The sequence below is a fragment of the Phaethon lepturus genome, unplaced genomic scaffold (assembly GCF_000687285.1).
Source record: "Phaethon lepturus isolate BGI_N335 unplaced genomic scaffold, ASM68728v1 scaffold35442, whole genome shotgun sequence".
Taxonomy (NCBI): Eukaryota; Metazoa; Chordata; class Aves; order Phaethontiformes; family Phaethontidae; genus Phaethon; species Phaethon lepturus.
The window spans coordinates 4,747-20,130 of NW_010521834.1; the positions used below are offsets into that span (position 1 = coordinate 4,747).

The 15,384-nt window shown below is 40.8% G+C and overlaps 1 protein-coding gene across 1 annotated transcript; it reads right to left on the minus strand.

Annotated features, from left to right (window-relative positions):
- Positions 1–388: 388 nt before the first annotated feature.
- On the minus strand, positions 389–6,046 carry LOC104616591 (ADP-ribosylation factor-like protein 8B-A). Its single transcript, XM_010281644.1, has 6 exons — positions 5,966–6,046; positions 5,250–5,323; positions 4,744–4,837; positions 4,062–4,129; positions 3,781–3,851; positions 389–2,337 (listed from the first exon to the last, which is right to left on the minus strand). Exons 1-6 carry the CDS (start codon positions 6,023–6,025, stop codon positions 2,288–2,290), a joined length of 417 nt encoding a protein of 138 aa, XP_010279946.1. The 5' UTR covers positions 6,026–6,046; the 3' UTR covers positions 389–2,287.
- Positions 6,047–15,384: the final 9,338 nt, after the last annotated feature.

The following is a 15,384-nucleotide window of genomic DNA, read 5'->3' on the forward strand; positions in this document are numbered from 1 at the left end:
TACTCTATGCTTGACAACAAGAAACAGGCTTGTCGACATATGTATTTTTCTCCTAAAAACAGAGCTCCAGAAGGCTGCCCCTACTTAAGCTGCCCCCCTACTAAAGCTGACAAGTGCTTTTCATAAACAAACCAACCAAAAAAGCACTGAAGTCTGCTGAGACTGACTGGCTAACCTTGCTCATGTCAGCTGAAAAAGACCCAGGCCTGAAAGGTAGTTTTATAAGCATTTCATATGAATAGTTGAACCACAGAACATACAGAAGCTTAAGTATTTACCAAGCCTTCTTCCCCCATTGTAACTTTGTGGGAGAGGACACAAGACACCCCATAATGTATTGCCATGAGTTAAGCCACATCAACTCAAGTCAGTCAGTTACGTGTCAATACAACCCTCAAAACATAAGTTTATTGAATAAAGCTGAAGAGCAGTAAACCAACATATGCATCCACCTAAATAAAAAAATTCACGTATTTACAAAGTTCAGTAATTGTATAAGTTGTTCACATGCAGAGAGTAATGCACAGGTTAACAACTGGTAGTGTTTGGATGCCATAAATGCTGAAAGCAGTGAAGTATATAAACACCAAACACATCAAGTTTAGCTATAGGCCAGTTAACTAAACAGTGACCTGGTCCCCCACAAAGATTCACACATTCTAGTTTAGTTTCCTTATTTTAGGCACAAGCAAGTTTGCTAAATAAAAGTAACTGTAGCAGTTCCTGGTGAACTAGGGACTACAGTAGCAAGTTAATATACCCTCTCCTCTACAGCACCAGAGTATGGATTAATTGAAATCATGCTTCAGAGAACTGAAAGGGGACAAAAAGTTAAAATGCAAGTTCAGACTGAATGCAGGCAGCATGTAGTGTCTGTGCAACAGTGCGATAGTTGGTACAGAACAGTAAGGCCATGGCAGTCTAAATTAAAACTGGCTTGTCATAACTGATATGGAGTAAACGGTGTTTCCAACCAAAGACTCCAGCATAATGCAAACCCTACATTTAGGTGAAGAATCACACACAGTGTGAGGCAACACAAGCAGGTGTACCATGTATTTGCATACACTAGTAAGCTACACTGACATTACTGTATGAACAAACCAGTCTTAACAAGTCTGTCCCTTTAAATATATTGAAGTCATTGAGAAAGTAAAGCTACAAAAACATTACAATCTTTAGTTTATACATACTTCCCTATACTGTAGGAGCTAGTCAAGAAACAGGATCAATTCATTGGCTCTCTTGTGCTTTGACACAGTAGAACATTTCATCTTGCAACTTACAGACTTTGCACATGGTTACATCAAGAAAGCAGGCAGGTCTAGAGTTGTCACAATAGCCTAGATGTTCCATAGCACCAGGTGAAACTGTGCCCAGCCATTTCATGAGCAGGAGACACACTAGACAATTACATAGATATTGTGCTAAAGGTCAACAACTGACTCTATACAAAAACACCAGTAATTTAAGTGTCATGCAGCTGCTCAGAATGTGTGTTCTGGTTTCAGATAGAGACCACTAATATCTGTAGATAGAAAAATGTATTTGAACAAAGTCTGATGTTCCTAGTGATTTGTTTTCATGCTGGAATACTCCAATTTTTGAAAGCTTGACGGAACAGTCCATTCCCATCCCCCACACAAATGTTAAACAGAAGCAACAAAATTATTTTAAAGAGTTGACTCTTTCCTCATTCATCATAAGTTTTTTTTTTTCAAGTGACAGGATAAGATTTCAGCTGTAGATTAGTGATGCTGATCTATGCCTTGTGCTCCCCTCTGCAGTTTCCATTTCTCTGCTTACATACACACATCACATGCATTTGTGAGATAAATCAGTATCCCACAACTCACGCTTAAATGTTTTCTAACTACTGTATGTGGCATCTTACAGAATCTTAATGCTGTCAATCATCAGCATCTTCAAGCCACTAAACACTAGAAATAAAACACTTGCTGAAAACCATATAAAAACCTGGCCCTGAAAAACCAGAACAGAGTGTACCATCATAGTTAACACGGTAGAGAGATTTTTTTTTTTTAAAAAGCCCCCCCCAAACCCTCCCACCATAGATGGTTGTAAAATAAATATTTGTGCTGACTTTATCATGACAACTCTAGTTGTTTTGTGACAGAATAGGAATACAAGTCTTCAGCAGTGCATATGAGAAATGAACCGTGAAAAGGCAGATTCTTGATACAGGATTTTTGGGTAATATCTCATTATGGAGGGAAGTGGACAATTGAGATTATGGCCAACTGGTACTGGAGATTCCAGGAAGACTTCAGCTTCTTCTAGATTTTGAATGCTGAATAAGCCACTGAAGCGTGATATCTAAAAGAGAGAGAAGAGAAGTTCCATATTCAAGTGTCTATCTGTATTTGTGTAACTGGCATCGCTTTGGTATGCCAGTGTCCTCAAATACATGCCAGGAATGTCCACCCCTTCTCTAGAGGATGGTCCAAGATGGATCAACAGAATGATTTTTTTTTTTTTAATGCTTGCTGTCTGTGCTTTAGTCCTATAATTGCCCAGCATCCTTTAAGTAGCATTGAAAGGAACTGCCTCAGACATCCTGGTTTCTCAGTCAACTCCACCTCTAGGAAAAAGACATCCCTTAATCTGGTACTTTGGTATGGCTCACGTAATTAGTTTTAGTATTGAGCCAGTCTGCCTCTCCTCACCTGATGAGAACAAAGTTAGTTTAGCCCTACAGTACAAGGCATTGAGCTCCTCCACACTTGAAAGACAGTCTCCTAAGGAAGTGAAACACACTAGCATCATACCAGCCCAATGCTTCCAGCAGCACCTTCCCTACAGCATCAGTGATGCTCAGCTGTGCTGGGAGCCTTCTGCAGGAGACATGATAGAAAGGAGTATCTGCTTCTCCTATCCACCATGTTTGAATCTTTAACTGATGGCAGTGTGACAGGGACTTTTTGTATAAGAAGCCAGAAGAGTTCCACAGGCTGTTCATTTTTCCTGGAAAGAAGTTGAGTCCTTAATATTAATATACACTTCTGGTACCCTCTATAGTTTGTTCCTGTGATCAGCAGTCTGAAGTTTCCCTCATCAGTAAACTCATGTTAGCCCTCCATGAACCAGTGTTAATCTCGTGGAAGCTACAAGAGGACATCAGCAGAAGGATGACAAGTGTTGTTAAGTACTGTGTTCATATTCAGTTGAGATTACTCAGTTTACTTACAATACTAGTGTCAAGTACTTGGTATTACACAGTACCAGTCTTTGAACTCCAGAAGTTCTAAAGCAATTGATGTCAGCACCAGAAAAAGTTACTGTTTGGCTGCATGGAGTAATGACAAGCATAGGCCACAACATGAACTGTTTTGATAAGACAGCAAGGGAAGATGATTATTTCAAAGGAATGACTGTTGAGGAAAAACTTGCTGCAAGTAGTTGCTAGCCTCATGAAGTGAGGCAGAGTTGAAAGTACCTGACAGAAGTATAAAATCATTTAGGCCAAGCTAAGATTGAGAATAGTCAGCTATTTGCTGCAAACTAACTTAAGGCAGGCAGCCGATTTCACAGGACACTGACATATGTTTTGATAACTACAACCCCTACACCTTTAATACCAGTCAAGCTTCCTCACTGCCATCAGGAGTTACACCAAATTTAACCAGTGCACTTACACATCATTCTTTGATTTGTTACCAGTTTCCTGAAGCCAGGAAGCTTGTGTTTAAGAAGTTACAATCCCCCAATTCATCCTCTGACAGGTCTTCATAATGCTTAGCATTTTAGGTTAATAGTTACCTATATTATCTTTCTCTTTGCAAGAAATTGAGTAGCAGCAGATTTCTCTGTCCTGAATAGCAGCAAGGTTCCTATGAAAGAGAGAACATTTCAACATACACTTCACTTAAAACAAAAACTCTCATACTGAGAATCTAAACTGTTCCCCTTCACTTTCTCCACATAACTTGTTTCTGTACAATGTTTCAGCTACCTCCTGTTGCTTCTTGATCCAACAACCCTATGTACATGAATTCATTTATTGAGTTAAAGTAACCTTTCTTAGAAACTGTTAGACTTACATCTTTTCAATTAGCTGTTTCTCATCCAAAGCATTAGGAAGGTCTCTCTTATTTCCAAGTACTAGAACCTGAAAACCAGAGCAGAAGGAAACAGTAGCAGCTTTGCTTAAAAGCAAAAAAAACAAAAAACCCCCTACAAACAACAAACTTCAGGGGAGTCTGACAAGCAGTCTGCACTAGGCTATTACATCTAACAAAGGAGACATTCACTATTAAACCAGATCAAGAAGGACTGACATAGTCACAGGGAAAAAGGAGGTACAAATAAACAAATGTGCAAAAAGCAAGCATGAGAACACATCAGCTGATAAAACTGAGAACAATCCCAGTCAACATTCAGCTGAGGTTACCCAAACTTACTCTATACTTCTGTACTACACTCTGGTAATCTGTACTATAGTAGACTCTAGACGAGAGCACAAACTCATACTGTGGAATACTCTTAACTACTGTTGCAAATTTTATTTTTTTTGTGGGCTCTGAACAAGAATAAGATCACTGAAGGATTGACTGAGGTCAAGAATTTGATTTAAGGCATGAGGGGCAGGTATTGTTCAAGCTTATACTAACCAGTAAGCTTAGACCTTACACTTGACTTAAGAGTTCAAGCCAGTCTTCAGAGTTGCTAAAGTTATGCACATCCCTCAAGCACATTTAATACTGTGTAAGGCATATTACTTACAGGGATTCCTTGTAACTGTGGCTTATCTAGAAGATTGTGCAGCTCATTTCGAGAGGCTTCTATTTTTTCACGATCTGCAGCATCTACCATGTAGCTTTAAAGAGAATTTAAGGTTAGGTCAGTGAGACTGAACTACTTCAGAAACAGCAGTCTTTCCTTTACACTGTCAGTTTTGAGTGCATTCAACAAGGCTTTAAACAAAGCTAGGTCTTCTGAGCAAAGAATTTGGTTCTTTCAAAAAAATTCTTTAAGATCAGAGTAGATGGAAGATTCTTTCAGTTAGACAGCACTGCCACCCAGTTAAGACAGGAAGTAGTTAGTACTCCAGATCAGACACCGATAAGAAAATGAGCCCTGAACTTATAGGTAAAAAAGGTCAATATGGTTGCAGTACAGTTTCAAAATTAGAAGTAGTACTACTGAGTCAAGCATGCACTGTTAGAAAGGCTACACACAGAAGAGGCAAATCTGAAGTTAAGTACTAGCTGAAGGGAGGCGACACTTACACAATAGCATTAACTCCTCTGCAATATCGCTCCCACATGCTTCGGAATCGTGGTTGCCCTCCTATATCCCAAATCTTAAGGCAAGGGGAAAAAGAAAATTTAGCCATGCACTATGTTTAAACATGTCACGCAAAGATAAGACAAGAAATCAAAACACAGTTTTTAATTTCTCCTTAGGCCAGCTGCAGGACCTCTCACATATTAGAACAGAAATAATCCCTTGGACAGCTGCTCGAAGCTTGCAGGCCCAATAGCTAAGATGCAAACTAACACATCTTACACCAGATGCAAGAATGCACCTGTGTACTAATTTTTCACACTGTGGAATACAAGAAAATAAAATAAGATGTACTGACTTAAAATTTTGCTTTTGGTGTAAGCCTTCCCTTAAGCAATATTGATGAGCAGAAGAGGAGGGTCTGTGGGCCCTAAACATGTGAAAATTGGCTCAGATTAAAGCCAGACAGCATTATCACAACATTGCTTTAACTAGTCCATGAACCTGGAAATCACACACAGATTCTCCTTTAAGAAGCCCCATAAATAAACATAGGCATACTCTTTAAGCTATTTGACAGATTCAGCTGAGCCTCTTCAACTTCCTGTATTTGTCCTAATGGTGGGAGCAAAACAGAGCAAACATATACATTTTAATCTAGAAGCTGAAGACCACCTTGCATGGGTTTAAAAAGAGACAGTCAACAATGGTAACATACCTTTATTGTAACATTACCCTTCGTAACTTTTCTCATGTTGAAGCCCACAGTAGGAATCATATCTTCACTGAACTGACCTGACTGGAAAAAAAAAGAAAGTTAAATTTAGCGTTAATCTGATGCAGCTAGTTTACATAGTAAAATACCAACAGCTTTTTCTATTTGCCTTTCAATTGAAGGCTTTATAGACAAAAACACATAGATGTTATATTCATGTACATTGAAGCGCGTGTGAAGTCAGACAAGTCATTTCTTATAAGCACTTAAATAATTTTTCAAGCCTTGAGGCAGTCAGGAGAGCAAAGTTACTTGAGAAGTGCTTTGCATAGCTTAACAGATGGACAGTCAAGGCAAGTATAGGAAAAGAGCCATTCACCTACTTCTGCTGCAGCCAAGTTCTCTACGTCAGGATCTCCTAGCTACCTGGAAGCTAGAAATATCCAGAAGATTTTCCTCTGATGCAAGCTGCTCTATGGACAACATTTACAGTAATAAATCACTCTTGTGGAGTAAGCCTCCAACCCACAGGTATGGGTTAACTCCCCGAGGAGTTTTAAAAGGCTGGAAAGTGGAAGGACCTGACAGGTCTGCTTCCTGCTATGCTACACAGTGTCCAACTTATTCAGCATTGGAAGAGGCAACCCAAATGCACCCGGAGAGTATTTCAGCCCATTTCTGCCAGAAGTTCAGCATTGCTTTAAGCTCTCACGTAACCACTGCAAAACAGTGTTGTATTAAAGAGGTTCTCTAGCGGCAGATGTTTTACTATCTGTTACACTTTTAGCTGTAACAGCTTAAAAGCCAAGTTCACAGCTATCTCCTGTAGCTAACCCAGGAGCCATAACAAGTGTTATCAACAGTAGTACAGATTACTCCCGTGCTCCCTTGGCTGTTCAGCAAAAGGTGAATCTCAGCCACAGTGGTCATTATGTATCTCAGTACATCCATTATGTGTAATAGAACCAGACAGTCAACCAGATCTGGAAAAATGGTCGACTCGAATGCATGCAGCTGTTTAATTAGGGTTCGATATCATAGCAGCAGGAAGTCTGCTTCTCTCCCCTGATGTTGCACAGAGGAGCTAGCCTGAGTTAAAAGCCCTTTAGGACCTATGAAGCAGACATCACATCACCTTATAGAGTTAGGGTCCAACTGCTCACAAGCTGGAAGTAGTAACTAAATCTGACTGGACATGCTTTGAGTACATGCTGTTCAGAGTTTTCAAACAAAGATGATCAGCTTGTAATACCAATGCTTTGTCATTTGCTTCTATGCAAATGACATTCTATGCTTCTAGAAGCCCACACTTTCTTCAGCTTGTTCCCCTTACCTCATGCCCCCAAAAAACCCTGCGATCTTCCACTAGCAAACCAAAGCTGCAAGCTTCACACAACAGACTCCAGTATAACACTGATAAACATTAGAAGCCAACTGAAAACATACAGATGATAGCAGTCTCATTTGGGCTTATTTGGCCAAGTCCTTCAGTTAAATGGCACATTGATCTTGCTGTTGACCTCCAAAACAGAAATACACGCAGAGCTTGGATTTGAAGCCAGCAGTCCCCTGAACAGGTGGTGATTTGTCACATTTAAGATCTGCTTTCCAGATGCATGGCTATACAGACCAACAGTCTTTTAAAAGGAGTAAAAAAAAAAAAAAAGAGTCCTTGAATGCAACAGTAAAAACAGTGATGACCTGAAAAATGGACAGCTTAAACTTCATTAGGCAGGTGTTCTGCATTCTCATTTGAAAGAAGCTTCAACTGTGGAAGCTATACAGAAGAGCACACGTCAATCTCACATGGTGCCGTTTCAGAAACTACTCTAACCTTTCTGCTAACTTAGCAAGGTAAATGCACAGCCTGAGTGCCTGTTCATCAGCTTCCCATTCCTGCCCTGAAAGGCCAGTGTCCGAGTTGTCCATTTCAGCCAGTCTGATTACACATAGCTCAGCAGCAGATGGTTAACTCTGCTTTCTATAAACGTGCGCTGCCAATCTTACCTTTGAAGGGTCAGCTTGCCATGGTTGCTCAAGAACCACTGCATTCCTGCCCCTATAGTCACACCCTACACCCACATCTTCTAACCAAACATCTCCCAAGCACTCCCTGAACCTCCATCTCTGTGCTACTTCGTATTACCCCATATGCTGTCAGCTATTCCCACTCAGATACTTCCAGATTCACTTGAAAGCTGTTCCTATCAATAGTTCACGCTCTCTCACCGTTCTTTTAGGATACAGATCCCTTCAGATTGGAGCAGCACCTCATTTGCCACATGTTTAATGTAGCATTGAATAAATTACTGTGATCCACCACAAGGAACTTTTTACAGAGTCTTCAGAAAAGCTGCTACACTTTATACTACTTTCCAAGTACTCTCTACCCACACCACACATCCAGGTGGCATAAAAACCTGTTCTGACTTGCTTAAAAACTACACTACAGAGTTGCTCAGTTACAACTTGAGTTTCAGCTTTCTGTACTCTGCTTCATAGGTGAGACAAACCAGCGCTACCTGACGTACTTTCTGAACTGTCAGAAACAGAAGGAAAGGGTAGCAGGTACTTTCACTGAGCTGCCCCCAAAACACAAGCATGCCCTTTCTCTCTATAGGAAGTTTGGAGGCTGTGGATTCATAGCTTTGAGAGGCACACCTGACTGCAGGTTTTGAGCATATTGGTCAACTCAGATCTTCATTTGAAAGACCTTACTCTGATATAAGTGCAGGTGTTCCTCTGTTCACCATCAGTGTACCTAAAGAAAGCTACTGGCAGTCATCGTATCTTTTAAGACAGGTCAAAAAAACAGTTAGAACAATTGTAATGGATTTTGCTAACAGGCAGTGATCAACTTTGATAGGTTCTGCTATTGTATCCAATTGTCTTGGCCTGGAAACAGTTCTCTAAACCCAGAATTTAGAGGGCTTTTGTTTACTACCTCTACAGAGGAAAAAAGCCAAGGAATTAAGCAGCATCTTAAGGTATTCATATGCAAAAGCTACTCACACAGCAGAACAAGAAAAATATGTTTTTATTAGTAGACAGTTCTGTTTGAATCAGACTTCCCTCTGTCCCCCTCCAGAGCAGATTACTCAGCCCTATCACTGTGTTCACAATACAATGCTTTCTCCTTCTAAAACAGGCATCAGCTTTAAAACAAGTTTGATAAGCACGGAAATATTTTCAATTCCCAATCTGAAAGTGCTTAGCTGTTGTCATACACAGTAAACATTGCTCAAGGACAGCAAGAGTAGTTGGTTACAAATCTAGCAATAGCATCTGTTTTTGGCACCTGTGACTATTCCAATAGGCAGACACTGTACTTCATCCAGGCCTTCTGGAAGATCAGCCTTGTGTACTAGAAGTGATTATGAATTAAGCCATTAGCTCTGAGGTCATGCAGAACATACAGCATTAATACAAACTGTTTGCTGAAGGTCAAAAACCAAAGTTAACTCTAGTCCCTATATGAAAGATGAAAGCAGAGACTAAACAGACAATTTCAGAGACCAAATGCAGAAGAAACCTGCAAGACTAGTCTTTAAGCCTCCTGGTTTAAGAGATGCTCCGTTCTCAATACTCCAAGCTCCTGGAGAACCCAAGCACGTGATTTTAGTGCCATCTGATTCCTACCTAAATTCAAGCACAACCAGCACTGGAAGTTCCACTGCATTCATATTAAGGTAGTTGAAGATAAGCATTCAAGTTCAACCTCTGTTTAACGGAAGACAGTACTAGCCACTGTTGCAGTGACCAAGGCGAGCTGTACAGAAATGCCCTATAGTATATATTCTTCAGATATCTGGACACTGTATCATGACTTCATGTTTGGTATGTTACACATAGTGGGCATACAAGCAGTCTTTTGAAAACTCACAACTGACTATAGCCCTGGTGCTAGAACTTTGAGCTTCTATATGTTGTTGGGCTTAGTGTGGAATTGCCCAGTTAAAGCCACCTCGGTCCGACAGGTGTTATATTCAAGATCACTAAATCACCCCCAATACCAGACCTGAAGGTCTAAGATGAAGGGAACGACTAGCTAGCTAAGCAGGCAAGAACAGAGCAGCTTTACACGATGTTTGTCCACTCCCACAGTTATTTTAACAAGCTGGCAAGTGAGAGAGACAGATAAAATTGTATCATAGAGCAACCTGAACCCATTTACCTGCCTGAGTATTTCTGTTGGATAAGGATTATTTGGAGGAGTAAAACTGTTTCCAGATTGGACTAAGTCCCTGCACTGTACTCTAGTAATGTAGGAGTACAGGGCCAACACCTACCTTCATGAACCAGACTGAGTTCAGTTCACCTCCTATCTAGTATTAGCACTAACTCTTGCACAGACTATAGCACACACATCAAGTGCACTCTCCATCTCACTACCAGCTCCAAGACAGGCCGACCTGTTACACACCAGCTCACACTAGCTGTGGTGTGTGCTCTGAAACACCACCATGCATGCCGAAGCACAGCCACATCCACAGGCGCTGCTTTTTACCTGCAACCCTGGCAGACGGCCTCTCTGGGTCTGCGCCCTCTCCCTCAGCCCCACAACAGGCCAGGGGCAGCTTGGCCAGCCAGCACCCGCAGAAGTCTTTCCTCGGGAACGAGCCGGCAGCATGCCGGTTACAGGTACAGTTCATTTCCCAGAAGGGTAGGATGAGATGACTTCGGACAAGCATTTAACATACTGTCACCTAACATTCCGGAAGTGTACAAAGGATGCAAGTTTAGTCTTTCTTAATACTTCATTAACATTGAAACAAGCTACTTACTAAACCTACCATTTCGACTTGTCTAGAGAGTCCAAAAAAGCAAACTAAACCACACTCTGGCTACTTCATCTGCCTCTCCGTAGCCATAAGCTACGGCCAGAAGACTGCCAATTTCCAGTGAGTTATGCTTACCAGAGTGCCAGCACCAAGTCCTAAGCAGCTTGATCTTCCTTTAAAATTCATTTCAACACACTGAAGGATCCATTAAAGGCAGAACTCAAACTGCTGCAGTAGAACCAGTGTTCCCTCTTCTTTCTTTCCAGCTAGAGCAGTAGCTCTCTCCTGCTGGCACTGCAAAGCATGCTGCCTACAATGGCCCATCCACATGGTCCTCAACCACCAATTCACAGCTATGAGATTGATTCCACAGCCAGCAAAAGGAGATTCTTTATATCAAAAGAAAAGGTCAGGGCAGCCTTTAGCTACTCACAAAGCTAACGTGATTCATTACTGTTATAGGACAAATTCCTTCATACAGGCTTTGTTACTACACAACAAAGACTTTTTTTTTTTTATCTTTACTCATAATACTTCTCATCTATCTAGAAGAGATAACAAACAAGCTTAGCTGACTAGGAAACATCATCACTGGAGCCAGGACCTCCTGATCCCAATCCACCTGAACTAGCATACCACCTTAAGTCTTGCTGTTCATCACTAAATTTCTTTCTTTTCACACTAAGAAAAAAGCCACATCCCTCAGAAATCTCTTTAAAAAAAAAAGCAGAGTCATTTTAGCATTATATAAAGCTACCTCTACAGTAAGTCTCCTCTGCAACATTCATAGACTCAACCAACAAGTACATCTTGTATGGACAAATAAACTCTCTAGTTTCTGTAGTCTAGCTTCCTTCTTGAAATATTTCAGTGTTTCAGCTACTTGTTGTCATCAGACTCAGAAGCTTGAACACTAGTTTAGAAGCTTCAATCTTTAGGATCTAACAGTCCCTTGAAAGGCTTTACAACAGCACTTCTATGAATGATTGCTACAGAAAGTAAAATAGCTTTATCTGACAGGGAAATGCATTTTTATTTCCCCAACCCTGACTTCAATGGAATATTTAAAAGGACATGGACTGTTTATCATGCAATTACCACACAGCAGTGAAACAAGACCTAAAAAGGCGCATTTATATCTAGAAGTCAGTCATTTAAGAGCTTAGGACATTTCATGCCTCTGAGAGTCATGAAAGCATCTTTCTCCAAGTGTTACCACTTAAGGCTCTTCCATTGCTTAAAGAGAGCTATACAAGAGCTTAAGAGCACAATGGGAAAAGTAGATTCCCATTTCAGTCACCTGTTTCAGGCCATCTGGGGTACAGCAAGCAGGACCTCAAAGGAAGAGTATTAACTGGAGTATGAGTCACCTCATATTAGTTTTATTACCTAATGAAGTGAGGCAATCCATTTCAAGAGACTTCTGTGATTAAGAAACACTTCACGTAAAAATGTATCAACCTTCCCGCTTTACTACTATGTCTATGAAGTGACAACATATGCTATTTATGATCTACCTGGGTGTTTCAGAAGGCACTAAAGCTGCAGCAAAGCTCTTTAGAGCAATCCTTTTCCACAATTCTCCAGTATGGCTTCTTTAAAGTCAAAGTTACTTATAATAGTCATGAGGACAGAAGTCACAGCTCCCAACTCGCCAAAGGAATCTTTTGTGGAGAGGCGCTTCAAAAATTGCCTCTCTCTAGAAACCAAGGCCTCATTCAAAGGCTAGTCTGATATTCCAAAGTTAAAAAACAAACCCCACTAATTCAGGCTTTGACACAAATCCTAAAAAGGGATCTTATTTATTCTATCACCACAAACAGAACAGGCTGAGTTTAGGTCTTAAACTCAACAACCGTATCGGGAAAGTCTGACTCCCTCCCACTCCTGCAGTTCTCTCTTGCCCGCTGACAATAAAGCTATCGAGCTTCAGTGTTCCAGTGCCAAATGCCTGGATCAAGGATCACTCTACCAGGCTTCAAGCAAGACTTCACAGTAGGAAACGCCACTCTTCCATGAAGAACTGTCCCATTATTCACCAGCATGCACTGCCTGCAGCCTAGGAGCAGAGTCAGTTTACTTGAGTCATGTTTCAGTTGCATCACATGGCTGTGGAGCTCGGTTGCCTCTCATACCTCCCCACACCAGCATGGCCGGGACTCGCAGCTTTGACAGCAACCCTGATGAAAGCCTGTTCACAGGCACTAGCTGCAGAGATGCAAACGACAGAAGATACTGCAGACTCCAGTAAATAATGAACATTTCAAGCCCTCAGATAAGAAGCTGACAATTCAAGATGCGATACCAGGATGACATGCAGTTTCTCTGAATAAAAGCCATAGGCCATCTACATTATGGAAATCAGGACCAGGAAGAAATTATATCCTCCCTTGTGAGCAAGTTTACTCACGCACATGGAAAACTTATGCTTAATATCTAATTAGAGACAATGACTAATATGGAGCCTTAGCAAAGCAGAAGCTGCATTAGTTGTATCCAGCTATAACCAGATTTCACTGCTAAGGTTGGTTTTTAAACCTTCTAGTCAAATTTAAGTTTGGCCTGATTACAAACTAAGTGCTTGTTTACACTGAAGGAATAAATATGGCCCAAACCAGCTAGCAACCTAGAAAAAGATTATTCTAGAACTGGACTGTCTGTCTTTCATGGCCTTTCCACTTCAGTGGCAGTCAGGGACTGTATCAAGCCTCCTGCGTAACTGGCTTGAGTTCTTCCTTGAGTTACATATGCCTGATTTGATTGACATAGATTACATTACAGATTTAGATTAGATTAAATTTACTGTTGTCAAGAGACTGGTAACAGACCTTTGTTAGAAAGAATGCAACCTTATAAGCCATCCCAAGTTCCTGGTATGTAACCCAGCTGTTGGAGCTATTCTATAGGACAAGCATCTTGCTGTGTCATTCCTTTCATTTCAGCTTTATGGAATCTCAGCGCTCGACAGCTACATCCATCCAAACCATTAACTGGCCAAGAGAGAGCAGATATTCTTTCCAGCACTCACTTCCAAATGCATACTCTGAATTAAAGTCAGTCAGTGAAGCAACTAACAAGTTATCTCTTTGTGCCATGGACAGCACTACACCTTCTGTAGGAAGCAATACTGTGCTGATAAAAAAATAATAGCATGAGTTTCAGTTAAAACCAATAATAAAAACCTGAACCAGTCCCACTCTTCCTGTTTTCTGTAAAGAGTCACCAGATTCCCTAATTACAAACTTCATAAATGTGACTTGTCACTTCCAAACCTAAAACAGCTAACTAGGCTGTGTCATTATGCATAACAACTTCCTTATTTCACTCAGTTTTGCAAGGCTATTTGAGTTACACTTACTCAGATAAATTTCTGGGTGTGATCCTAATGTGTGGTTGAAACCTTGCAAGATTCAACCCCATGCAAAGCAAGCTGGATACAGATGTCAGCTTTACTTAGGAGTACTTCTACCATTTCAGACAACATAGATGGACTAAACTGATGTGCAGCTACTATCACCATTCTGTACTACTCCATATATCCACAGCACAGTTTCACAGATAACTCTCTGAAGAATATGGGCTGCTGGTACTATACAGACAGAATGGCAAAGCAGTACTTTGTCACATGCCATCACCATCCAGGACTCCAGAAGACAAAAAGCCTGCAGAGTAATCTCAGTGCCCAAAGTTGGAGGAACACATCAATCAGTATCAGCTCAACAGCCAGAGACTGAGTGTGTTCAACAATTTCAGAGTTCCATTTTTAAAAATCCAAACCCAGAGGTAGTGGCAGCCACTACTGTGTGTGAAAGAAAAGGCTTCTGGCATTCTCAGGTTAGTCCTGCAACTTTCACCTAACATAACTAGGCTGAGGAAAAGTTACCTTTTATGAGGGTGGACCCATTTTGCATGATTATCATGAAGCCCACAGAGTGGCAACATCCTCAACTACACAAGAGCTTGGTTACATTTTGACAGCTTGTCAGTGTAACAAGGATTATGTATAACTGCAAGAGAATAAGAGTCCTTTTCCTACCCACATAATTCATTCAACTGACACTTAAATAAATACATTCATAAAAATACTCAGTACTATTAAGGAGACAGCCTCAAAAAAAAAAGCTGAAGGTCTGCTCAGGTCTCAGGTTGAAGACATCAGCTTTCTCATTCTAGGTCCACTAGACTCAAGTCAGACATGCTCCCTGCAAAATCAAAAGATACCCCAGTTTCCCATTTCAGTCTCCCTACAAGAGCTTTCAAATTCCAGCTAGTCTCTTTGAATGTTTTCTGTCACATGCATCCGCAGAACAGGATACTGATGAAGCTAAATAAGTCATTTAAGCGAGCCACTATATCTTGTTCAACAATGGAGAAGCTTCATGTAGGAGGATTCCCACACCCTTCCTTCATCTGCTCCAGCAGATCATCAGATAAATAGGCCCAAGTTCAGCAGTCTGCTGCTGTTAGGCTTGGAAGTTGTACTTCTTGGCACATACCTTAACAGAAAGTAGGTTATTCAATACAGGTTTCAGCAATCAGCATATGCAAAAATCTGAGAGAAGACCTGTGAGTTGCAAATGTTTAAATTATTTACTGAGAACCACTGAAAAAAAGTCAAATGGAAGAAAGTTGCTGAAGACG

What these genes read in the sequence shown, in the direction of transcription:
- LOC104616591 (XM_010281644.1), bottom strand. Translation starts at nt 6,025, where the DNA reads ATGATTCCTACTGTGGGCTTCAACATGAGAAAAGTTACGAAGGGTAAT. An exon ending in AAACAGCTAATTGAAAAGAT is followed by an intron (nt 3,852 to 4,061) that starts GTAAGTCTAACA and finishes TCTCTTTCATAG; the next exon opens with GAACCTTGCTGCTATTCAGG. An exon ending in CAAAGAGAAAGATAATATAG is followed by an intron (nt 2,338 to 3,780) that starts GTAACTATTAAC and finishes TCTCTCTTTTAG; the next exon opens with ATATCACGCTTCAGTGGCTT.